Source organism: Saccostrea echinata, unplaced genomic scaffold (genome assembly GCF_033153115.1).
Source record: "Saccostrea echinata isolate AGI-Se365-2 ecotype Australia unplaced genomic scaffold, CSIRO_AGI_Sech_v1 ptg000047l, whole genome shotgun sequence".
In the NCBI taxonomy this organism is placed as follows: domain Eukaryota; kingdom Metazoa; phylum Mollusca; class Bivalvia; order Ostreida; family Ostreidae; genus Saccostrea; species Saccostrea echinata.
Genome location: NW_026889796.1, coordinates 1,783,002 through 1,810,735, shown reverse-complemented (window position 1 = coordinate 1,810,735; position 27,734 = coordinate 1,783,002). Strand labels below are relative to the sequence as shown.

At 31.6% G+C, this 27,734-nt stretch overlaps 1 protein-coding gene across 1 annotated transcript; it reads right to left on the bottom strand.

The window, feature by feature from the left end:
• Positions 1-135: 135 nt before the first annotated feature.
• On the bottom strand, positions 136-27,495 carry LOC133202869 (FMRFamide-activated amiloride-sensitive sodium channel-like). Its single transcript, XM_061338743.1, has 12 exons — positions 27,101-27,495; positions 26,553-26,633; positions 23,743-23,834; positions 21,605-21,765; positions 21,385-21,474; positions 19,988-20,109; positions 18,120-18,230; positions 17,892-17,949; positions 15,909-15,988; positions 15,217-15,298; positions 14,729-14,869; positions 136-258 (listed from the first exon to the last, which is right to left on the bottom strand). Exons 1-12 carry the CDS (start codon positions 27,493-27,495, stop codon positions 136-138), a joined length of 1,536 nt encoding a protein of 511 aa, XP_061194727.1.
• Positions 27,496-27,734: the final 239 nt, after the last annotated feature.

Here is a 27,734-nt window from a genome sequence, read left to right as displayed (position 1 = left end):
ATATATATATATATATATATATATATATATATATATATATATATATATATTGCATTTTGGTTTTTCATTAATTTTTTGCTTTTAGATATATGATATAAACAAAATCACTCTTCTGTTTTGATCTTGTCCCTCGTATCAGATCTCGGATGGTATCAGATCTCGGATGGTATCGGCCCGCGCCCTCAGACCTCCAGGCTCGGGCCGATACCAACCGCTCAGGCTGATACCAGGTCCGAGATCAAACAATAGTGCGGTTTTCTATACGTGTCAAAAGCTGTGATTTGTTATGCTTTATTAATGGTGAAATTAATTTTTAAGATGTGAAGAATTGCAAGTTTCAAATTTTCCCGAGGAAATGAATACCATTTCCCATTTATATATATATATATATATATATATATATATATATATATATATATATATATATATATATATATATATATATATATATATATATATATATTTGCATTTGCAAATGTCTTCCATTATATGACTATCTATTGGCTTTCAGTTTTGGCGGACTTGAAGTAGGTCACAAGATCAGACTTTCTTGATATGTATGGAAAGCATCTGGAAGGTTTTAGACTGTTGCATTTCCATAACGGAGTCTAAATGGTGCAATTTTTCTTCGTAAAATATATAATTTTCTTTTAAAAAAAACAAAAAACCCCCATTTTTTTTAGGTTTTCATTTGGATATGACATGAAGTTGGTACGTGCTCAAATCTAATAATGTCTTTGGGCTAACTTTGGTCTTAAATGATAAATGATGCAAAATTTATTTTTAAGAATTGTAAACTTAAAACTGTCTATGATGTTTAATATTCTATCTTTCTGAAATCACCCATATAAATTTAACAAATGTTTATTACTTTTTTTTATTGCTATATAGGACATAATTGAGAAACTTTGAATGAAAAGTTTAAATCTATTTAGTAAAACTTATTCATTATACTTATAGAAGAATGATTTTAGTTGATTTTTGAAAAAAAAATTACATCATCGATCCTGAACACCAATTCAATATGCTGCACTATAGCTTGTTTAGAATTTACTTCCTATTTCTATTATCTTTAAAAAAAACTTTTGAGCATCTTCCTTATTGGACGCCACAACAAAATCTTATCAATCTAATATACAACCACTAAAAAGGTAATCATAGTAAATTTAAGTAACAATAATTAATAAATCAAAGTATATATTTTTAGAATTTTAAAATAAAAGATTGTTTAAAGATTTTTTTAAGATTAAAAAGCGAAAGAAATTTCAAATTTCAAATTGAACCAACCAGGTATAGTTTAATTAAGTAGCAAAAAATTGATAATTAAAGAATCCCTTTTTTTTAAAAAAAGAATTTTAGAATAAAAGATTGTTTAAAAGATAAAAGATTAAAAGAAAGGGATTTCAAATTAAATATCATTTAATCATTTTTGGTTTCCCGAAGTATGTTCTTGTGATAGTTAGACAAAATTAATTATACATATTAGAAGTCACAAATAAAGGTGAAAGTTGCCTTGCCTTGCTTTAATGGAAATTGCAGATAGATGGTAGACTACCCACCCATTTTTATGTAGTATGGAAAAGCAAGTAGCAAACAAATTAGATGTGACGGAGTCTTGACTGAGTACGTGGGACCTTCAAAATTCCAAATGCCTCTTGCGGCTTGATTAATAGTGAATCTAAGTTAAAAGTGTATAACAAAGTGTATAACAAGGTGTTTGATGATAACAAATACATGTACACAAGTTCGCTCCCCCCAACGGTGGCACTGTCAAACATATTTTCATCTGTTTTCATCTGTATCGTGAGAAAGTCTAGGATTTTTTTCTTAACTTTTGTTTGTTTGCAAATTGTCACTCTGTTTTATCTGTGGGATAAATTATCTGATATTAATCATGACGTCATAAACATACGAACTTTGAAATTACAGTTCATATGTTCTCTTTATATTGAGTGCCAATGTGTTCATTATATATATACATTGTGTTCATGATAACGTGTTATTTACACACCACTATCGACAGTATCTGCATTGTATTTTGTCAGAATTAAAATTTTATCTGTAGATTACAAAAAAATTACATAACAACTCCTGTAAAAGTAGTGATTACACATTTTATCATGTTTACAACTCCTTTATCCAATGAGTACCACTCAATGGATAGATGTTTCATATCTTAACTTGATGTCATGTATTTATATATACTAGTATCCGCCTTTGTAATGATAAAAATTCCAATACAATTTCCAAAAACACTTTTATCTTTTTGAAGCCTACTTTCTTTTTCTGTAATCTTGAAAAAAGTCTAGAGATATCTTCCTTCTTCCCCGTCTCACGCGATACCAAGCAAAGTCATTTCAATCCACAATGCAGCCACCAGACAGGTAAAGTTTTAATATGGTGTGAAAATATATTCTAATAGTATTTTTGAAAGACATTCTCAATCTTAAAAACTGCGTTGAAAAAAAAAAATACTTAGAGCATCTTTCATGGAATTTGTAATTTTAGAGAACGTCATTTTAAAAGATTAAGGAATTTAGCTGAACTTCGTTTGATAATTATTGGTGTTTGTCCGTTTTATTTTCTTTTTCCAATTGAAGCTAATTTTGTAAAGTCAGTAATTAGAGATTGTTTAATAAAACGGGAGAGAGTCCAGATTTATCCTAATGATGATTGATATTCTAAAGATTGTTTTAAAAGTTTGTTCCACAATATATTATTTCTGAAAACAAATCAAGATAGGGTTTAACGGTAGAGATAATTTTTTTCAGTCTGACAGAATTACTAGAATGTGCTTTCGTTTTATAGCAATAAATTGTGAGCAGAAAATTATAGAAAGTTCGTTTCCAAATAAAATTATAAACATATCAAATAACAAATGACAGATTTACTAGCCATTTTGGTGAAAATATAGGATTGGTTACTTTTGTTCCTTTAAAGCTCATCTTGCATCACACAAAAGTGATATGTAAAAATGAAGCACATTCACTCTTTTTTAGCCGATCTGTTTTTATATTCGTATGAAGCAGAATTTATCAAAACACTTTTCATGAGAAGAAGAAAACACTTGCCGTGGCCTTCAACTCGACATTCAGTTATATTAATTAACACTTATAGTTATCTCCATTTATATGTCGACTCCATTTATCCTAATGAACTTGAAATATAAGACAATGCATAGTCTTCCACATCTGCTTTATATTTGGATGTTTTACTGACTACAGACGACAAAGGCCGACAAACAACCAATTTGTGACTTCATCGTTTTCATTATCAACTTTCTTTATTCATGTAGTAATATTCCGCTATCACCTGCATATGGTGTTTATGTCTACCGACTTATTCGCTACTGAAAAGCATGATCTAAGTACGATCAATTTTTAAACCGAGACATGCTACTCACACATAACCCTAACCCATCTGTCAATTAAAATGAATTACAATTAGTTACATGTGACATACATTTCGATACTCCTGTTACATTAATGTTTTGCTTGTTTGTGTATTTACATTTATTAAATTTTATTATTTTAGGAACAAATTTTTGATTTTAATGACAATACATGTATATATTCGTTGAATTGTACATGCCTATATCTGAAATGGTTTATGATAAGATATGATTTTTATATCTGAAGTGATGTGTTTCCTATCTTCATGTAATTGGAGAAGAGGTAGAAAAACAAAACTGGTTGGTTTTATCAGTGTGGTCGATAATAAAAACCATCCGATAAACACATTGGAGGTAATATTATCATTTAACAAATGTTAATTAAATCTGTTTGCCGTTGTGTGAAAAATGAAGATCTATCCAAAAATGGGGTAGTTTCTACTGGAAAGAGGGACAAACATGTGTAAAGATGTACATGACATTATCACTTCGTAAATAAAATGTTCATTTTGTTGACGTCATTAAAGGTTTAGTTATGCCCAATTAAAACCCCGATTCGAAAAAAAAAGAAAGAAGACCAAATGCTGTAGAGAGTCACTTTAAAAATACTGTATGTTAACCCCTCGTAAACCATTCTCAAGCTCGGCCAGTGCCTCGTTTGACACGCGTGTAAAGTCTTGATGTTACCCTAAACGACATGCAATATTTATTATATCATACTGCATGTTTAAAACAAATAGATGTACATATAATAATGAACCCTGCGCGCATACATGTAAACTCAACATTTTAGAATGTCTCCCGTCGTCAAGCACTGTTGCTATGTTCTATCGTTCCATCACGGTTTTGGGAATAAATTTATTGATTGGATCAAAATTTTAAATACAAATTTTACAGCATCTGTTCTACAATGTGGACATTTATCTGAACAAATCCATATTCAGAGAGGCTATAGACAGGGAGATCCCGTTGCACCTTATTTATTTCTCCCCTGTGCTGAAATTCTTGCTATTCTTGTGAAACAAAATAAAGACATAAAGGGCATTATTATTCAGGAGAAAGAACACAAAATTTCCCAATATGCTGATGACACTTCGCTTGCTCTCGATGGTTCACCAAAATCACTTTTTGCTGCTCTTGATACCTTGGATTTTTTTTCACGGTTGTCTGGGTTAAAAATGAATAGTAATAAAACAAAAATTATTTGGATTGGCTCGAAAAAAAATTTCAAATCAAGTTTTTCACCATCCAAGATGGAAGTTAGATTGGGGGTCAACAACTTTCTCATTGCTGAGTATTAATTTTTCTGTAGACTTAGAAACTATTACTGACACAAATTATAATATTATTCTACCCAAAATAAAATCTTTGATCAACAGTAGAATCGACGAATATTAACACCTATTGGTCGAGTCACTGTTGTAAAAACTTTAATTTTACCAAAACAGAATCATTTATTTATTTCTCTTCCTACACCTAGCAGCGACAAAATTTCCTCATTAAATAAAGATATCTTTGAATTTGTATGGAAATCAAAATGTGATAAGGTTAAGAGAAATATAGTTACTCAAGATAATCTATCTGGAGGTTTAAAAATGGTAAATATTTTTAACTTCATAAAATCTCTAAAATGCACTTGGGTCCAAAGACTGTTGAATACAGGAAATAAACCATGGTTAGATATATTTTTGGCAGTTAATGGAAATGATGTTATAAAACAATTTTTAGACTTTGGAGACGAGTATATCTCTAATGTTTTAATGACAAAGAACAATCCTTTTTGTCTTGATGTTTTTAGTTCTTGGCAAAATGTAATGAAAAAGATGGAACATGACAAGGATATGAAATATAAAGCTTGTAATATTCCAATATGGTACAACTCAAACATAAAGATTGATAGTAAGAGTATTTTTATAAAAAAATTGGTATCTTAAAGGTGTTAAAACTGTTGGGGACTTCCTGTCTGATGATTGTTTTTTTCTTTCAAAGTCTGCTTTTCAACAAAAATTTAATATTCCTACTTTAAATGTAATGCAGTTCAATAGTGTCATTTGTGCTATTGCAAAATGCTTTAAAAATCTGGCAATTGAGAGAACATCAATGAAGAAAAGTTGTTTGCCTTATTTACCATTTTATTATGAAAATATTTTGTTAAATAATAAATGTACAAAAATTATTTATAATGTCATAAACAAAAATTGTATGCAACTTACAGCAATTTCAAAGTGGAATGTAGAGTTGACTCCCCATGGAGTGAATGATATATGCACACAATATGTTTTTCGAGTATGTTTCAAGACTACAAATGATTCTTCTGTACAGTGGTTTCAATACCGACTTCTTCATAGAATTCTTCCTGTTGGATATTATCTTAAAAAAGTTAACATTAAAACATCTGATTCATGCAACTTTTGTAAGGAGGATATTGAAACTATCCAACATGTATTTGTAACTTGTAATGATAATAGTGGATTTATGGAGAAATTTGAGTATGCATATCTGTAGAACAACTTCTAAAAGAATTGGTTTTAATATTAAAAATATTATTTTAGGTGAAATACCACTCACTAAAGATAACATGATTATAAACTTTATCATATTATACACTAAGCAGTATATTTTTTCTTGCTTATCACAATGTAAAAAACCAAACTTTTCTGGCCTTAAAAATCATTAGAAAATGAAATATAACATTGAGAGAAGTGTATCAATCTATAACTCTAAATTATCATTGTTTGAAAAGAAATGGGACTTATGGAAGAAAATTTTTGAACCCAGTTGAAATGTTTTTCTTTTTAACCAATCTATGGAATATTATGGAATGTTTTATGTTTGTTTTTTCAATAATTGTTTGTATTTTTTTTAATATGTGAACAACAGATATAATTATTTCTGTCCTCTTAAAGCAGCCTTCATATTTCTTCATCATATTTCCAGCTTAATCCGATAAGTGTGAGTGCCTGTATGAATGTGTGTGTGTGGTGTGTGCGCAAAAAAATTCATTGTATACTGTTTTTGTAGACATTTATATGCATGTATGTATGTATACAATGGACAATGTAAATAAAAAAAAAGAGAAAAAAAAAAGATCTTCAAAAAATCTGCTGGAATTCCCATGGAATCTAATTGTGCCTCTTAAGACGGAAACCTGTTTGTATATTCGTATGAAGCAAAATTTATTCAAAAACTTCTACATAAAAGAAGTCTCTTGCTGTGGCCTTCAATTCGACATTTAAAAAAATCGACGATGTTTTATCAATAAACAATATTCATTTAAGAAATATGAAGATAACGACCAAAATCCGTTGAAACAATAGAGATTTGGAACAGAAAGAAATAGGGATCGACCTCTAAAAATATCAGAGGTGGGACCAGGTGTCATGTAGGAGTCAGCTTCCCCTGTCGAACGGACACACCCGCCGTGTGCTCCTTGTCATGATCGGGCAAATGAAAAATCCGTACATAATTCAGTGAAAATAATGGTTTAACAATTTGTAGGAGAAACGTCAGTCAACATTCGAATTGACAGATTGTATTTGCTGAAAAGGTCATTGTATCGACCATAGAATTTTTGAAATGTTGACTTCAAACGAGACTGTTGATATTCTTGTTACATTAATTTTTTATCAATAGCTTGTCTCGATTTAGAAATTTTTCGTACGTAGAGCATTAGTACCCATGGGAATTCCGACAGATTATTGGAAGACTTGATCTCGGAAAAACTACATAGATATTGTTAATTTAATATCTACTTCAAAAACCACATAGATATTGTCAATCAGATACTCAAGCATCTTTTTGATATCAACTTCAGAGTACCTGTGTTTACAATCAGAATGTTTTCAACAAAATAACTTTGCAAATGTCAGATGACAAGGTAATTAAATTTAAGAGTTTTATTTTTATTGAAAAAGCAGCTGTCTATGATGTCAAAAAGACTGGACTTGAATCCTGGGAGAATGGTTGCATAAAGTGATGAAATTAAAGTCGTACTTTTTGATGTTATTGATTTTTGGTCAAATTCATATGTTGATTTGATATATGCCATTGAACTTGAATTTATTTAAAAAACACCACATAGTCTGAAACATCTGTTTCATATTCAGATGTTTTAATTGAGAAATGCATTGAATGCAAACTAACAAAATAAACATTATCATTAACGTGATGACTTCAACATTTCTATCTTCAACTTACTTTATATAAGAAGAGATATATCATTATCTCCTGGATATGGTATATATGACTCCCATTTGATTCGTTTTTTTAAAGAACATATTCTGCATACGAACAATTTCTAAACCTATGCAGGAATACAGCCAAATCGTTGATACCAGGGTACAAACGATCTCATGTAAAGTCAACAATTTGCAAATTCTATGGTCAATACAATGCCCTTGTTTACAAATAAAAACTATCATTACATCGAATGTTGACTGACATTTTTTTTATACAAATTGTTTGGCCATTTTTATCATCGAATTGTCTATGAATTAATTCTCTGTCTACTAGATAGTGACAAGGAACTCACGGCGAGTGTGACCGCTCGACAGGGATGGTCACTGCTTCTTATTAAATTGTTAAAATTGTTCATTGACCGACAAATTTTACCTATGATAGAATGATAAGGAAACTGCACTCGTACTTAAAATCTTACGTCAAAACCATGAAATAAGATCCCCACAAAAAAATTGAAACAACAGTATGATTAAAAAATAAGAAGACCTAAAACTGCAATGACTGAATTTTCATCAAAGATAAAGAAAAGAATGGCTATTGAAATCATTGCCGTTTAAAAATAAAATATGTGAAGAAGTTATGTACCTCCTGTGTATTCATAAGATAGATAAAAAGCATCTATTCTAAAATTGTACCTGCTTGGTATTGACAAAAACTGCAAACATTGGAACACTCGTGCTTTGTGTCATTCATGCAGGGCGACGGATAATTTGACGCACAATGCGGGGGATCTCTACAAGATAAGACTAAAGCAAGTTCATAATCTTTTTGATTTTACACATATATGTGTAATTTATTTTGTAGTTTTGATATAAAATTTATGAATATTCAAAATGTATCTAGATTGCCATAAATAGACAGTCCAAAAAATATATAGTTATCATAACTTTTAAAAATTAATTTGATTATTTAGTAGTGTTTTTTTTCTTTGATAAAGGAAATTACAGTTAACCTTGTGTATTAAAAGAAAGACCCACACTTTTTCCGTGTGAATTTAAAATTTGTTTCTAGATGCGTTTTTAATAAAGATGATTATGTAAAGTATCAGATGCATTTAAAGTTACACAGTGAGTCAGTATCATGTGTTTCTTTTAAGATAATTGTATCATAAAGCTAAAGATTTATGAGAGATATGAATAAGGCGAAGTTTTGAGATCTCAACTGCACGGTAAAAGCAAGAAAAGACTGCAGAATGTAAGTGCCGGAAAAAGAAAAGTTGTATCTATGGCTTGGTTGTTATCGTCAATGACAGCAATGTCAAGGTCATGTGTCCTTTATTTTTAGCGTGAACTTGTAAACAACATTGAATTGGAACAATCAAAAGTGAGGAATAAGTTCTGATCATCTTTTTTTGAAGATTATATCAAAGTCCTCGGTCATCCGACATTTATATCCGTGGAATTGACACCATGGTAACTTCTTCAACTTTTCTGCGCATGCGTACCTTAAAGAGGAAGAAGTGAAGCAATATTTTTGTGTTGGGGCAAACTAAAATTATTTTTACTTATATTTTTTTCCATAAAAGTAGATTTTTTAGGTTCTGAAACCTGTAATTTTCTGAAACCTAATACTTTCAAGAATTGAATAAAATTTGCATGTGTCTTGCAAAAATTCTACTTTTGTCAATTTTCCCGTTTTTCCGTCACGGTGTCTCTTTAAAGTAAATGATAGTTAAGAGGAAAAAGTAATAAAACTTAGAAACTTGGCAAAATAAAAAATAAAATATAGAACCTTTCAATGTATATGAAACGATTACTGTTGATTATATATGGATGTGTAAAAGCAAACAAGAAATCTATAAATGTACATGGGAATTGTGTAACAATCACGACAATTTAGACGTATGTGTATCTGACCCATGATACATGTGTTTGAAAAGGTTCAGGAAATTCAAATTTTATACGTCATACAGAACTCTTTTTATTTATAGGGACAGTTCGAACCAGTTATTTAGGTATATCTATTGATCAAAAATGTTTGATAAACAGAAGAATCTCTTCTACAAAACAAGATCGATAATATTTTGGTCTGAAACAAATCTTTGCTATCCAATTCGTAGCTACAAAATATATTTCAACCCTATCATTCCATTTTTGTGCCTTTTGTGAGCTTTTTTAAATATTGATAACAATGGATTATCATTTCTTTGCTTGAATTTGGCTGACTCAGATTTTTTTTTTATTTCAAACCAATCTGAGCAGTGTTAACTTCTGCGTAACTCAGGGTACCTATAACTTACATCGCTGGCGGATGAATACATACCTATCCGCACATTCTGCGTAACCAGAAAGTTTTCCATTCTTTATTAAAGGATTTTCTGTAGGGACAATCACCACAGGGAAAAAACACTCCGCTGTCATTACGCCTAAATAACATGTACCTAGCAGTTGTTATTCAATTGAAAATTTTGTTTTTGTTTTAACACTGAAAATTTGTCGTTTAAATGTATAAATTAGTTTTACCTAATAGCACTCGCCAGAGAACAAGTTTTCCATACATCTTGTCACAGTAGTATCTAAATGCCCTCGAATTTTCTTAAGTCTCGTTGCGATACTTTTGCTTCGTCTTATATTGAAAAACATACACTACAACATATCTTATCAATTCTCAGTTAGGTCAAATAGTGCTCAAGCAATGAATAATGACGCATTTTGTTTTTGACTTATCTTTAAGTTTGGAAAATTGTTTTAGAAAACAAAGGTTTTTGTCTTTTGCGTGACAGAGAAATTTCAAGTTTAAGATTCATCGCATAATATGAACAATAAACTCAGTCCGTTTTAAGTACCTTTTACCTTAGGTGACAAAAAAATCATTCAAACAAGACTTCTTCTTTATTTCTCTGGCTATGGATATAATACATTTACACTTAACGCATTCCAAAATCAAAACAGAAAATCTTTTTTTTTCTGTTTTTAGCATTTTGCCTTCAGGTGTTGACAAAATCTAACAAAAAGAAAAGCTTTGTAAGATATTTATTGGTTAGTTTGTGAAAAATTACTATTTTCTCAATAAAAAGACAATCTTAGGTCACAAGACGAAATGAAATGTATATTATTTAGAGGAACTACTGAAACATTCCATATTCAAAGCAAAAGGAAACTTTCATCTTGATGATAGCAAGAATTTCCCCCCAAATAATATCTGTTTTAGTTCTTTCACTTGTCGTCGTTTGCTCTAGTGTCGCGGCGTAAGGAGTTGATCCTCACGTCGCGGGTTTGAATGCACCGTGCAGCGTGGTGAACAGTCCTTCTGATGAGACCGTATAAACCGAGGTCCCGTGTCGCAGTAGGTGCTGGCACGAAAAAGATCCCTCACCGCTAAAGGCCGTAAGTGCAGGTATAAATTTGCAGCCCTCCATCGCCAAGTATTGGCGTCTCTCAATATGAGTGAAAAATCCTCGAAGGGACATAAAACAACCACCCAACCAACCAAATAAACAAAAAGGTCTTCCACTTGACTAATTGTTAGGGCATTATTTACACATTGATTGTTTTCCCGGTCACAATCTTTCAGAGGAAGGGTTTACTTTAGGATTTTCCCCACAGGTTAAATTAATTAAAAAAAAAAAAATGGCACACCCTAAATGAGATAAAGGACAAAGTGTGTTTGGTTCATAATCCGCACAATACCACAATCGAAATTTTGTGCATATAAAATGCCCTCAAATAGATGTTTCATTAGTGAAAATTTCGAAGTGGTGATAATCTGTGGACCTATCGAAAAATGCTTGCGAGTCGTTGATTTTTAACGATTATTTCGTAAATACGCATTTAGTAGATGCTTTCACAACGAAAAAATAGTATATAGTGAACACATTTTGAAAGTTTTGGTTTATTTTTTAAACAAGCCTATATATATATATATATATATATATATATATATATATATATATATATATATATATATATATATATATATATATATATATTAGATGGATAGCTAGAAAAATTAATATTTAAATCCCTTTACACTACGTAACTTTCTCAAATTATCTTCATTAGTTTGTAAAGAGTCTTACAGTGCCTGGTACCGGTAAAGATCAGAGAATTTTTAAATTAATTTGGGGGAATGAAATACAATCTGTGGTCACAAAGTACAAAAAAAAAAAAAACAAACAAAATCGTGACAAGAGTAAAAGTCAAATTTTCGGCCATTAAATAAGAATACGTGGAGAAGAATAATATTAGTAAATATATTTTGTATATAAAGTAAATCTGGAACTGGTTAGAAATTTGATCTGGTATCCATTGCAACCTCTACGTACCGGAACACAAATTTTTTTTGTTGGGTTGTAGGGGGTTGGGAGAATAAGAAAACCTTTAATTCAGAATAGGGATGAACAATCATAATTACAAAGCATAATAATAATAATAAACAAGATAGTTACAAAACGGACAAAATTAAATTATCAACACATTTTGCAATTTACAATAAAGTAAATGATTAATTTTCCTGACATTGTAAATGTAAAAAGGAAACAAGAATACAACATTTTATTACATTTTCTATAATCTCACGTCTTCACTTCTACATATCAAAAGACAGGATGACCAGGGTTGGCCGGGAAATACCAGGGATGGAATTACCAGTGGTAAATACCGGTATTTCCCGTCCCGGGAAATACTACAGATTTTCTCTAAATTGGGAAATATTGGGAAATACTGGGAAATACGAAGTTAATATTTTTTTATTTCTTTAATTCATTCAATCTTATACAAAATTCAAAAATAAATTTAAAATAAATATAAAACAGTTTTGTAAAATTATTATTATATAAGTTTATTAATTATAAATCAAAGAACAAAGCAAACTTGTTTTAATCCTTCTATAAACATTATAGTTATTACAAACAATCATGTTGTTTTAACAAATTGTTCTGGACAGTTTTGTGCTTCTGTTTTGAGATATAATTACCTTGAGTAGAACTGAAAGGCTTCTTCTTAGGTTTGTTATTTAAACTACACTTTACATTTAAGAATTTTCTTATATCCTTCTTTAGTTGCATAAAAAACCCTTTTGGGATCTTTGGGTTCATTTCATGGACCTTTGTAGACTACATCAGACTTAAGCATGAAACACATGACACTCATGACTGGAATATGAATATACTGTGTTATGATTGTATAAAATGAACTACTTGGAAACCAGACTTTTTTAAATCAGGGACAGTGATACCAGAGGTAGATATTTAGCGAATAACGTGTACTACACGTCAATTTGAATGAAATATATACCTAATTTCTTATTTCCCAGTATTTCCCGGGAAATACCAGTAATTCTCGGTAATTACAAGTATTTCCCACTGTCCTGGGAAATACGAGTATTTCCCAGTTTTTTGCCAACTCTGAGGATGGCAGTATAAATACAGGTTAATAACAAATTCAGTTAATTTACACCGTTGAGGTTTGATAAAATCGTTTCATGGGTTTTAAACTATAATACAGCAATTTTTTTCTATAAATCAGTTAAAAATGTAACAAGTAAAAAAAAAGCATGAAATATCTATCGGAATATAAATACGGGTTGGTACATGATCATATTTACCAAAAAGCTCCTCATATAGAATGTGAGCGAGAGATGTTTAAATATGATTCCTCATTTCTTCAATAATATGAGGTCAAACCATTTTTAATTTGTGGACACAGATTTGAAATTTTATAAATAAATTTTCAACATGAAAATCTTATTGTGTCAAAGCTATCTAATACAATGATAGAAGGTAAACAACATATAAGTTAATATAAGCAAACATTATTAAATCAAATGACATGAAAATCAGACACAACTAGATGTTAAGACAATGCGTACAAGGTTATAGCAAACCAGTGTCATGATCTAAATTTCTAATTTACCAGTTTGGAGTAAATACCAAATTTAGAACAGGACAAATTTTACATTAATCCCTCCTGGTATATTAAGAATTTAGAAGATGACAAGAATGTGGTGAATTCATTCTTCATATTTATTAAACACAGTTTTACAGAACAAATAACAAATTCATGTGGCGAAATACTGTCTGACAAAATGGAGCAAGTGTTGTGCCCGGCAATACAACCCATTTTCTGTCATTAAACTAACCTCTAATTTATTGTTTGCTGCGAGGGTGTGGAACAATCATTTATAGAAATCTGAATGATGTACTCTAGAAATTAATTATATATATTAAACAAAAATTTAGGACTTTTACTTTGAAGGATAAACAATATCAAGATCGATTATCTAGAAAATGAAGGTAAAACAGCAAATAAATTCCCTGAAAATATGCATTGTAAAAGGCATACATAAATATACACGCAAGTTAAACAATATAGGAATTACGGAGTGTTCTGAATTCACCTTCGAAAAGACATAAAGATTTAATACATATTAAAGGCAAAATACAGGGAGTTTTTTGTGTTATAACCCTTTCTTCTGCTTTTTTTTGTTTGGCATTTTGAAACACATTTCTTTGTTTTAATATCTCTATAACTTAGCATTATACATGTAACATCTATGTTAAAGGCGTATTAAGGCCTTTTTGCTTCGCGTTATGCTTTTTTCTGCGTTATAAAGCCTTTTCACTTTGTATTATCTGAATTTGAATTTTGATTCTTTAAGGGTTTTTTTGGTTTAAAACTACGCAAATATTAGTTACAAATCAGTCACAAATATAAATATAAGTAAAATATAGATTTAAACATTCCTCTAGTACTTATGATTTTTAGAAACGGGTTGGTATATAATAAAATCTACTACAAAGATCCATTTTCATGTGACCAACTTATTTCTTTAGGCATATGTTGATTGAATGTCATAATTGTATTGAAATTGTCCCAACAGCGTTTGTGTCAGCTGTGCTTGTTTGATTATGTTGACGTTATACATAATTTTTTATTGAAAATAATCAAAGAGAGAGAGAGAGAGAAAGAGAGAGAGAAGCAGTGAAAATAAAAAAGAGAGAAAGAGAAGTGCAAATATCAGTTTTTCCCCGAGTTACCAAACATCGATTCGCTTAATATATTATACAGTTTCATTTTTTTTCTTAGCAACTGTGAATATGTTGTTTATTACGGTCGTGTCTTTGGTCGGTTTTACGGTAATATTCGGGTTCTCGTTTACTTTGATTTTTCTTTTACGACATTTGTGACGTTGATAATTGAAAAGTTCAACCATCAGTTGCACCAATTCGAGAAAACTCAGAACAGAAGCACCCAAGAAAAGTCCCATAGCTCCACCTAAATCCGACAAAAATCGAAAACCCTGGAATTAGAACATTAAGAAAATTTATAATAATCATAAATAACAATATTATCTTGTTTAAGAATTGAGATCAATGAAATATAACCATTTCATTTTTATGGTTAAAAAATACTTTGATTTACTCTTATTTGATTTATTACAATTATAATAAAATTATTTTGATTTACTATTTTATTAAAAACTTCAATTCCCAATAGCAAAACTTTGATACTTTGATTAACTACAGTAAACTCAAAGTTACTATAAGAAACAATAATTTAATATTGTTCATCGTGTATATTTTCGTTAGCGATCATGACTCACGTTCAATACACAACCTCTTCAACTGATATAAAAGAACAACTTACATCATAAGACGGTTCCTCTGAAATTTCCTCGTAGTTCATATCTTCATAATAAATTACCAGTTTTAAGAAGTTGTCTTTAAAACTGTAATGAAAACCCATTCAAATTCATATGTGGCCTTAAATAAACTGTATCTTTCTACCACTAGATGTTGTGATTGAATGTTGTGATTGAATGCCTTATGTCTTAGAAATATTCTCAATACTATAAAAATCTTGTTTATCATCATATAATACCGTATAAGTGGAATTTTAGCGAGACGCAAATTTTGCGATTTATCCTTAAAAATCAATATTAAATTTTATCGAGAATTAATTTAAGCGATTTTATGGTGCAAAGAGATAACGTAACCTCTTATGCTGAATATATTGTTAGCGATATTTAATTTTAGCGATCCCAACACCCTCGCTAAAAATGCCAAAATTGAATCCTAGCTAAAATTTTTGCTTATACGGTATTACCTTGCATACAATTGAATTCAATCAAGTGGTATATAATTTTCTGGGTGAAAAGTTTCATACTTGTCAATGAACAATTCCTCCAACAATAGGTAACTCCAAGTACTTTAGAAGAAAATGATTTACATCGCTCTTCCATCGGAAAATTTTACCCCTGTTTGAAATCGATTGTAGGTAAATGAGAGAGAGAGAGAGAGAGAGAGAGAGAGAGAGAGAGAGAGAGAGAGACTTACAACGCAGAATTTTCTTCCCCCAAATACATGTCGCAGTAAGAGTAATTGGATTGTTCACATTGTGTGTTCAACAATTCCTTTTCCTGTAATTTTTTTTCAATAATAAATAATACAATACAATTATTATTAATTATTGAGTATACTTCATACGGCAAATGCATGCAAATACATGCCGTTGGGTATTATAAATATTTTATAATATATTTTTATGTAATAAATTAAAACGTCCGTCTCACGGTACTGTCATCCCTATTTTGCATTATATCCCGAAACACATGACTTGTCCTATAAATTTTCTGATAGAACAAAACCTCGAGTGAAATTACACACATTTTCCTCTTTTTTCATTGATTTCGTGGTATTAAAAGAATCACAAATTCATGTCTTCCACGAAATTTCAAGAATTCAATTCTCACCCTCATGCTTCCCTTACAATTAATAAAACAAATAAAATCACCATGAACCAATATTTTCCTCAAACAATTAAATTTTAACCCCATGAGAACAAATAATTTAAAATTAGTGTATTGACAAGCAGCAAATTCAGAGTCTACGAGGATTTAACGTTACGAAAAAGGCCACCTTTTTCTAGTTCGGAATAGGATTCTTCACTATCCGTTGCACAGTTGTTGTCAGTAATGTAAAGATAAAGCATTCTACCTCTTACGTTTAACAGCGAAGACCGATTTTCATACTTTATTCCCTTAAGAGACACAGAGATTAATTCAATGAATTTAATGAATTGAATACTACTTTGCATATGAAACGAAGAACTAAACAAAACCAATAACAAACCTTGTTTGTAAGGACTTTATTAGGTTTAGGAATCCAATATATGGTAATTCAAATTCATTTTGATTGTTGGGAATATTAAAAATATTTAAAACTGACATATGATTTTCAAGAACGTCTTCCTCAGAAATGAGTATGATTGGATTTAAATTCAAGTTCCTCTACGATACAATTAAAATAATGAGCCTTACTAAGAGAATGTTGTTACCTGCTTCGTCAGCTGGGACCAGTAAATATTGATCGTGTTATCTATCTAATTCTTTTTCCCCTTCTGAATTATTGAAAAAAAAAAAAAAAGAATGATAGATGGTTTTCATATTGCAACTCAGCCGGTTAATGCGAAATTTCAACATCCATCTGATACTTTTAATCCATTCTGATAAAGTGTCAAGATCTTCTTTTTCATGTTTGGCCCATCGTCTGGCTTAATCTTCCACAGAACTTATAATATTTACGAAATTATGATACCAGCTGAAAGATTTGGGTTTCCCAAATTCTGGCCCTTTTAAAATAAGCGATTTAAGGTCCTCATTATTAACAATATTTACGTAACCAGTAATGACGTGTCCAGCAGGACTATATAGTTGTAGGTTAAAGAAGAACATGAACACGTAGAAAGATTATGTTTCAGATGTTCGATATCTAGGCACAATGGAATTTTGTTGTTATTTAGAAGTTTAGAAGCAATAGTCGATGGATATTTGTAAGAAATACAAGATGTGGACGTGTTCGTGATTAAGAATATTACTAATATCTACTGCGTCAATTCCTTTGTTTAACAGGAAGTAAAACAGACTGTGACTGATCACGTGTTGTTGTTTTTTTTTCTACCAATGCCGCAGTAAACAATCATGCATTCAACGTGTTCGATGCAATTAGTCAATACTCTTGGTGGGATTTGGGGTTTATGTCTTTTATATGCAAAGTAGTATTCATTTTTGATACCAGACAGCCAACCAATGAGTTATATGGTAATCAACGTGTGAAAGTTAAACACACTTGATCAAGCAAACTGACACGCTGTTATTGGAATGATAATAGTTTATGATGTGAGCTTTATCCATTTTAATATTGACACACTCCTGCTTTTGGAATTATTTAAAACCTTTCTTTTCCAGTGGTAGGCAATACTAGAGAACTGAAGAATTATACATCCAAGCACTTTACAGAAAATGAAATGTATTGCATTCTTACCAGAAAGGATTCTTTTGGCCATACTCGACCGGAAATAGTAGACCGATAGAGTGTTTGGCTGCAAATTAAAAAACAAAAAACAAACATATGCATTTAAATACTAATATATTTAGGAGATGAGGCGTACACATTTAAGATATATAATGTTAGGTTCTGATAAAAGAAATTTATCTATGGGTGCTTTGTGTCCTAATGCAAACCTAGCTAGCTTAATCAAGGGTTATTTACCTGCAGGGAGTTGCGCATTCACAGTCAATATAGTGTTCATCAATACGGAAATAAATGAATTCTTCACACTGCTTGGCATTACTATATGTACCCTTTTCATTTTTGCTGTTTCTTGTACCATTAGTAGCTACTGTCATATCTATTCAAAAAAAGGTTTAGAAGGACTTTGAGGAGTTAAAAAACATATTTGCTATTAAGATATCATTTATTACCGCTATGAATATTAGGAGAGTTATATACTTCTTTTTGTTCTAGCTTGTTCTTTTTTGTTCTAGCTTGTTCTTATTTGTTCCAGCTTACATCACAAGCCTTAACTATCATTCATCAGGAAGATTCTCAAAGCAGAGCTTATACTATATCATTTAAGTTTAGAATTTACAAAATTTTTAAAACTCCAAGATTAATACAAAATGAAAGGTTACTTTACATTGAGTACATATGTATAGCAGGTTTAAAATTTGGCGTTTTGCTTGCTCAAAAATATGACAAGTTTCACAACTTTGGAAACCAGTAAAAATATCTCAAGTACCTTAAATATATACAGAAAACAAGAAATTAATTTATATCAAAATAAGTCAAAGTTTGATTTTCCGTCGTAGTGGGTTTGTAGAGTGGAATCATATACAGGTAAGTTTATCGAATGAATTTTCATCTGAATACCGATTAACGCAAGAGTTCATGAAAAACCAAAAGAAAAGTATAACTCTCTGATCAAAGTTATCTTTCTTGAATAGCGTTAGTTTATTAGCACAAGGTTGCATATTTTTTAACGGTCAACTACATGTTTCAAACAGCTAAAATAGGCCAACGTCAGTTCCTGCTAAAAATCCCGCTGTAGGTAATTGATCTTAGAAAATCATATTGATCTGACATAACTTAGAGATTTTGCAACTCATTTTGAAACCAAAGATCAAATTTTGGAACATACATTTACAACCATTTGTATAAATTTAAAAAAACGTCCAAGGAGAAGATATCTAGAGACGAGAGACGTTTCAAAGTGACCATAAGCCTCGACTCCGGTTTGAGAGTCGAGATTATAAATCTTAGAAATAAAAAATGAAAACTTGATCTGTAACTCATCAAGATACACTCACATACCAAAAATCAGCTCAATATCTCCAAGCGTTTAGAAGAAAAGTGCGGAAAACCAAGTGGGACAGACTGACAGACAGACAGACGGACGGACAGACTCAGAGGAAACCTATAGTCCCCTCCGGTTTCACCGGTAGGGGACTAATAATGAAAGGACTTCTTTTTCCTTAAACCTTTTCACGAGAGGAAGCATTATTTCAATGAAAGGAGAAGAAAAAAAAATCAAAAATCGGAAACAAGGAAAGGGAGACGATGTTATTAGTCCCCTACCGGTGAAACCGGAGGGGACTATAGGTTTCCTCTGAGTCTGTCCCTCTGTCTGTCTGTCAGTCTGTCCCACTTGGTTTTCCGCACTTTTTTCCTAAACGCTTGCAGATATTGAGCTGATTTTTAATGTGAGTGTATCTTGATAAGTTACAGATCAAGTTTGCATTTCGTTTCGCTTCATTGATTTTTAACGGAATTACGGCCTTTTCAATTTTACGGGTTTTCCGCAATTTTCTTCTAAACGCTTTCATATATTGAGCTGATTTTTGGTATATGAATTAACCTTGATTAGTTATAGATCAAGATTGCATTTCGTCCCGCTTCATTGATTTTTGACGGAATTATGGCATTTTCAATTCTTAAAGGGGAACCAGATTATACTTGCCGGTAGGGGACTAGTATTGCTAATGCAATACTCTCAGAATGCTTGTTTACGTCTTCTTTTACATAACATTGATACAAACTAATCATATTATTATTATTATAATACTTAATTTTTACAATACATACTAGATGAACAAATAGGGGTAGTGTTAAATTTCTCCATGAATTTGATGTCCATATGTTTGGATGGTCGACATTTACAGATTTCAACAACTTTCTTATTTCTGCAGATTTGTAGACACGCCTACAAAAAAAAATTTGGTGTCCTACTTTGTTATAAAATCTTGAGATATGAAAGCATGCTCTCAAAAAAGCTGATTTAAAAAAATATACAAAAATATTACTACAAGTTTGCATATTACCAATTGTGTAAAGCTGAATTGATTATACCAATCGGTGTTAATAAATACCCTCGATCTATGACCGACCTTTTGAAAATTGATCGGTTCAGGTAGAGAGTCTAATCAAAGAAGCACAAAGCATGGCCGTAGGAACCGGGGGAGGGGCAAGGGGGGCCGTGCCCCCCCCCCCCCCCAATAATTTTGCCGATATATACATTACTATAGAAAAAATAGATACTATATGCCTGTGCCCCCTCAATAAAACGTGTGATGACCTTTTTTGTTTTTGTTTTTGTTTTTTTTTTTTTGCTTGTCTAGAAATTTTTGGTAGTAGATAGTGCCCCCTCAACTGAAAATGTATGGCTGTGCCCCCCCCCCCCCCTCCCAACTGAAATTGCTTCCTACGGGCCTGCAAAGCACAAAATGCATTTAGTTTTACATAGATTTTAATTTGTACTATTTATATATAAGAAACATTACCTCTGTAGTCACTGATATTGCAAGTTTACATTAATTACTGTCTTTTTTGGTTGGGGTGAAGTGTCCATGAACCGTGTCTATACTTGGCCGGCCAGTAATGTTACCATGATTTATAGAATTTACCAAGAAATTATAACGTATACGTTTTTTACTCTGCGCACTATTTTCAGGAATGTTAAGTGAAGTTTTTATCTCTGCCTACTACAACTTAATTAGACAGTGGTTGGTCATACCCCCGCATGATACGAATTAAGCTTTTATCATGTTTTTGTTTGTTTCTAACTATTCAGCTGTCAGGAGGATATCAAATGAAGACAAGTGATAAATTCAAGCATACATGTAAGACAGCTCAGAATCTGACCTTCTGCAAAACAAAACACATTTTAGCAATTAATTACATATGGCCAACCTTTGTAATTCCAATTATTCAAACCAAAATTAATCAATTCTAGCGATCAAAATCATTCCGTTTAATATGTTTATTAAATATATTAGTTTATTTTTATTGGATTCTTTCCAGACTTAATTGACAGTCAAGGGAACTTGGACATCAACTGAGAGTGAGTAAAAATTGGAAAACCCTAAAACAAGTTTCTTAATTTTTTCGTTGTTATCATGGAGAAGAAAATTGATTTAGTTGTTACGAAATTGCACGCAACTTTTATTATTGCATTGATATTTATGGCACACTTACTAACCTGCATAGTATAGCGGAATCCGTACGTTTCAAAGAAGACATCTCCTGAATCACAGATACCATATGGTGGTGCTGCATGCATCACACGTAGCTGACAGAAATAAAGATAGAGGATTTCTAATGCAAACACCGACAGGAACTTAAGCATTTTTTTTTTCAATAGGAAGATTCCTTTTACTTTTTTGTTTCAAATTCATATCTCTCTATTCGTTTATTCTTACCATTCTCATTCCAATAGTTGTTTCGTATCCAGGACTGATCGTGTAACCTTCATCCTGTGGAAATGGGAAGGTTCCAGGTTCATGAATAACGAGTCGAAAACCGGACCCATCAAATAAATTACTTAACTCAAATTTCTCCACTTGTAATATCAATTGCAGGCCTAGAGAAGACATTTATATGGGTATTGATAATATATTACAAAAATCAATAATATCAATTGAATATCTAAATTACAGAAGCTTGAAAAGCAAGATATAAAAGATGTAAATTTCGTTGTTTTTAACCTGTTCGGGACCCAAAATCAATTTGCTATATCCGTAAATTCATTTATCAGAGTTCGTTAATACCATAATGATTTACAACAACGGAGTCTTAATTAAAAAAAATTTGCTAAGGACAGAAAAATTTGCTATATCTGTAAACTTGCTTTATCCGTGTTCGTATAAATTGATATTTACTGGTTATGTATGTGTGTGAGATCTGTTTAAAGCACACTTTAGTCTGACCTACAGTACCACACATTGGCCCTGCATTATGTCTCAAAACACACAAATTTCCTAGCTTTCAAACTAGATTTGATCAGAACATAATTATTCCCCAAACTTTCCGCTTTGCTAGGAACTATTGAGTTAACAGAGTATATTGGTTCAACAGTAAATGCAAAGTCAATGGAGATTCATCATTACCAAAATGGTTAGTATATTAAGTTATTGGTATCCACTTGCAATCTTCTTAAAACTGGTTTGGAAATGATGAAACTTTGTTTAATGATACCTTCAATTTCTTTGAAAAGTCAAGTTTTATTTGTTCAAAATGTGGGATAAATAGTAATCAGTAAAAGACAAAATACACAAGCATGTCAAACTCACAAGCTTTTCTTTTGCACCTTTTCTTAATAAGCTTTTCAAAATGATTTTCAAATTAATGCATATATTGTATCTAACCTTAGCTTTAAACTAGATGTGTCGTTATCGCCACGAATGCCTCCACAAGCAGGCAAAACTTCAAATGCAACATTTAGTTTTAAATTTGTATTCAAACTTAACCCGTATTTTCTGGTAAAATACCTGCATATGCAATTTCAGCCTTATACATACATCCCTACAAAAGTTAGAGAGCAGAAACTGAAAAAATTCTTCTTTTTTTCTAAATTCAAGAGGGATATCTCTGTCAAAAATCATCGGACCACGACCAAATTCAAAGAGCAAGGGTCACTTAGGGCCTTTTTTGACCCTGTGAATTTCTGGAAAAATAATACTGCTTAGTTTTAGTCGTGAAGGCATCATATATCACTTAAACCCTTGGTGACTGAATTTCTACCAATAATGACGTAATTTTCCTGCACGTCAATGCATTATGACGTCAAAAATTGCGTCATTATTCACATATACTGAATTTTTCTCCAAATACGGCCAAAATATGATGCTATATTTTTAAATTTCACATACAGCACAACCTCTTATCCAAAATGTGCAAATATATTAAGAAAGAACTGCTAATGAGGATTATAAAACATGTTTTGATTTTTTGATCGCGAGGTGTGTTCATATTTTAGTTCTGTTTTGAAGGTTCTCAAATACAGGTGTATTCTGCAAAACTCAACAACGTTGCAATTTCACACCACCTGTTTTCCAGTATATGGACTCTTTAGAGGAAACTTTGTTATACAAACTGAAAGCACTAAGTCTCTACTTTATAATGATGTTGAGAATGGGACATAAAGTGTTTGTGGATAAATTTGTCTATCAACAGGGCCATTTTATGCATAAAGTGAACCTAGCTCTTTGACCTCTATTTTCTAGTAAAATACTTGCATATGCAATTTCAACCTTATACATATATTCCTACAAAAGTTAGAGAGTGGAAACTGAAAATTTCTTATTTTTCCTAAGTTCAAGAGAGATAACTCTGACAAAAATCATCGGACCATGACCAAATTCGAACTTGACCTGCATATTTTTCTACAACGTATCCATATGTCAAATTTGAGTTGAATGTGTGCAACCTTTTCAGAGATATTGAACAGAAAGTGAATGATGACGGAATGACAGAATGACGGAAGAGGGTAACACTTTATGTCCCGGCCATTTTAAGGCGGGGCATAAAAATTATACAGCATAGATTGATAAACTCTTACCATTCATAGGACCTGTTTTTCTCGTTATGAACAAATCTCTTGATAGAGTGTAACAGTTTCCATACTCCGTAGTTTGAAACAATGTAAAGTCACTGAAGGATTAAACAGACCAAAAATAATCATTGCAATTTTATTCAATATAAATCATGAAGAGAAAAAGATATTTTAAATGAAACAATTGAATCTTAAATTGAAAACTACAACCATATACATCTGATGCATAATAACTGCCATATCTTTGATGATGCGACAATTTAAGCCAGCGAAATTCTACATGTTTTTAATTTAAAAGAGTCAATAACAAATACTGATTGATCTCAAAAATCTACAAATAATACAAATTTGTGAACAGGGCATAAAACACGGACCCCCGAAAATTTAAGAGGTGGGATCAGGTGCCTACGAAGAAAAAGCATCCTCAACCTGTCGGCCGGTCACACCTGCCGGGAGCCCTATGTATTGATCAGGTAGACGGAATATTCCGTAGTCAAATTTAGTTAAAGAACAAAGGCCTAGCAATTGGTATGAAACACGTCAGCCCATAAACGACCCAATGATAGATTATATTTGGTAACAAAGTCATTATAACGACCATAGAATTTACGAAATACTGACTTTAAACGAGATTGTTGAAATTCCTGTACCGACAACTTATCTGACAGTAGCCTGCCTCTGATTAAAAATTGATCGTACTCAGAGCATGCTCTTGAGAATTGAATAAGTTGGGAGACGTAAACAACTTATACAGGTGATAGCAAAATAGTACTACGGTACATGACAATAAAAAAAGCTGAAGTCATCTCTTTTGTCGTACAATTTAGTTGTTAGTTGGTCCTTATCGTCTATAGTCAGTAAAACATCCGAATATGAAACAGATGTGACCATTTCTGTAATGTCTTTTATTTCGAGGTCACTGGGATATATCGAGTCGACTTATGACTTATGAATGAAAGTAACTATTGTCAATTGATAACACATAATCGATATATATCTGAATGTTGAGTGAAGGCTACAATAAGTGTTTTTCTTCATCTCATATTGAAGGTTTTTTAAATAAATTTTGCTTCACAGGAATAAGAAAAATTCGATTAATCAAGGAAATTCAATTAGTGCCTATCGGAATACAACAGTCTGTTGGAAGACCTGGTCTCCAAAACAACATACATGTTGTCAATGAGGAACTCCAGCGTCGTTTTAATATCAACTTTAGAGTACGTGTCTGTAGAATCAGAGTGCTTTTTAACAAAGTTATTTTTTTGTTGACCAATCACAAGATTTGAAAATCTCCGAGTTCCATTTTTATTGAAGAAGCAATTGTCTATGATATCAAAAGCCTAGTTTTTAATTTGTCGTGAGGAATGGTTGTATCAAGTGTAGAAAGTCGTACGTTTTGATCTTACTCACTTTTTGGGGGGAAAATTGGTGATTTTGAATTTTAAAAAGTTATTTGATTTTTTGAGAATCCACTTTTGATTTACACTTCCTCTAGAATATGCTGTAGCACAGTACGTCTGAAGTTTCTCATTTACAGCAGATTATATTTTTGTGAAGACTACATAGAGGCGCTTGGTAGAGCATTTCCTGGACCCGGCAATGTTTCTTTGTAAGGATTCTATGAAGTTTAGGAATCCAGTATGGGTTGGGTGGATCGAATTCACTTTAGTTGACTAGATTGTTAAAAATATTACAGACTGATATGTAATTTTAAAGCATTTCATCCTTAGAAAATGAACTGTGAGAATAAGTTGGATTTCCAGACGTTTAATTAAACCCAAGTTAATGTTAAAAAATAAATGATCAAATCAAAATTTGGTTTTAATTTTGAGGCACCTAAAATTGAGCTCTCGGCAAAATGTTGACAAATTTAGGCAACTAACTGTTAAAAATACACACACCATAAAAATAGCCAAATATTCTTACAACAAAACTTTATGATAAACATGATGACTCTAACTTTTCTATTGTTAACTTCCCTTATTTATATACCATTATCACCTGCATATGGAGTGTATGTCTCCCAGCTGATTCGTTGCACAAGAGCATGTTCTATCTACGAACAATTTCGAAAAAGATGCAAGCTACTGAAAAGTATATTGATGAAACAAGAATATCAACATCTCCTATAAAGTCACCATTTTGCAAATTCTTTGGTCGATAAAATGACGTCAGCAAAAACGATTTATCAGTAAGTCGAATGATGACTGACTTGTTTTCATACAAATTGTTAGGCCATTATTTTTACACTGAATTGTCGACAGATTTTCCCTTTGCCCGATCATGACCAGCAGCACAAGGTGGGTGTGACCGGTCGATATGGAATGCTTACTCCTCCATGGTATCCTACCTCTGATGTTTTAGAGGTATTTGCTCTGCTCCAACTTTGTATTGTTTCAATGGACTTTTGAGCTTGATTACTGTTCGTTTTCTTCATATTTCATCTTCAAACTGCACAAGACTTCGGAAGACGCACTCAGTCAAGACTGTGACGTCACACCATTCATATGTTAATTCCTTTTCCATAACACAGTCCAAAAAAGTGCAAATATTTTTTTTAAAAGAGGTTATAATCTAAGTCTATCTTTAATGTATTTAAAGTGAGTTTCTTTTTATTTGTACTTTTGTTTGGCTTCGTTATTTGGATAACTAATAAAATTTCCGGAGGACTGTGGTTACCGAGTTTACTGTAGAAAATAAAAACAAGATCGACGTGCACAATGCAACTCTTCTCTTTGCCCAGGCATTGCTTTAAGAGCTTCCTATGGTCAGAAATATTTTTGAATGGATGGGATAATAGATAGAAATAAACTTACACTGCCGAGCATTTCTTTCCATTGAAGGAACAGGTTATTAGCATGTTTTGAATAGAATGTCCTAATTTTTTCCGAGTTTCCCTAAAGAGATTTGAAAACAAATTGTAGAATATGCGTTTGATGTCTTGCTTTACACTAAAATAGTTTAAGCAAAGTGAAATATCGTAAAATAATGCAAAAAATAATTTAAAAGCAATGTGTTAGATATTTTGTATTGACCTATCTTTACAATGCAATATTTTATGTAAAATAATGTAAAAGAAAACTTTAGAAGCAATGCTTGAGACATTTTTAATTGACCTTTATTTTTCTCCCTAAGTAAATGCTTATTATCTCTTTATTCAAAATTTCATTGAGAATAAGCAAACAAAAATAGAAAATAAGAAAAATCTGCCCAAAACTGAAACATTTGAAATCTTAAAACTGCTATTGCAAAGGTTGAAACGTCATATTTATCTTAATATACATCATATAATTAGTGGGGATGGCATCATAATGAACTATCACTTATAGGGTTATAGAATAATGGTGTCGACAAAATAACTTACTTTGATTGGTTTTGGAAGAGAAATTCAAACCTCTCAATTTTTTCGCTCCATTCATCGTTCTCCAAGGCCCTTTGACCCTCTATATAATCTTCAAATTCATTAACTGATTGGTGATAGTAATTTTCCTGATCACTTTTGAAATCATAAGGGTAGTCACAGCAAAAACTCCACCACCAATTATACCAGTAATAATTATCGTAGTCTCCAAACGGATCCGAAAAGTTCGCACTTCCATAATCATATGAAGTGGTCGAAACTGGATTCGAACTTGTTATGTCTTCATTGGGAATATTATCTAGATCTGATAATTTGTTTCCATTGGATACAGAATCTATAACATATTTAAGCTCCGATCCATCTATAAGCGATAACGATGAATTCTTCACTGGGTTCATGTTGCAGAGAGAGACAGATGGGAACCGCAGAGTATCCCTTTTCATAGATACTTTTGTTTTAATTGGATATTTGGTGTATTCGTGAATGAGTTGATAAATTTGGAACACTAAGAATCCAAATGTCACAAGAACCAGGCATGTCCAAAGACCTCGTTGATACCAGTGTTTGGATGAGAGAATTCTGGGGATTCCATGTAGACTTGTTTGAATGCCCAGCGAATGGAAAACATCCTTTACTG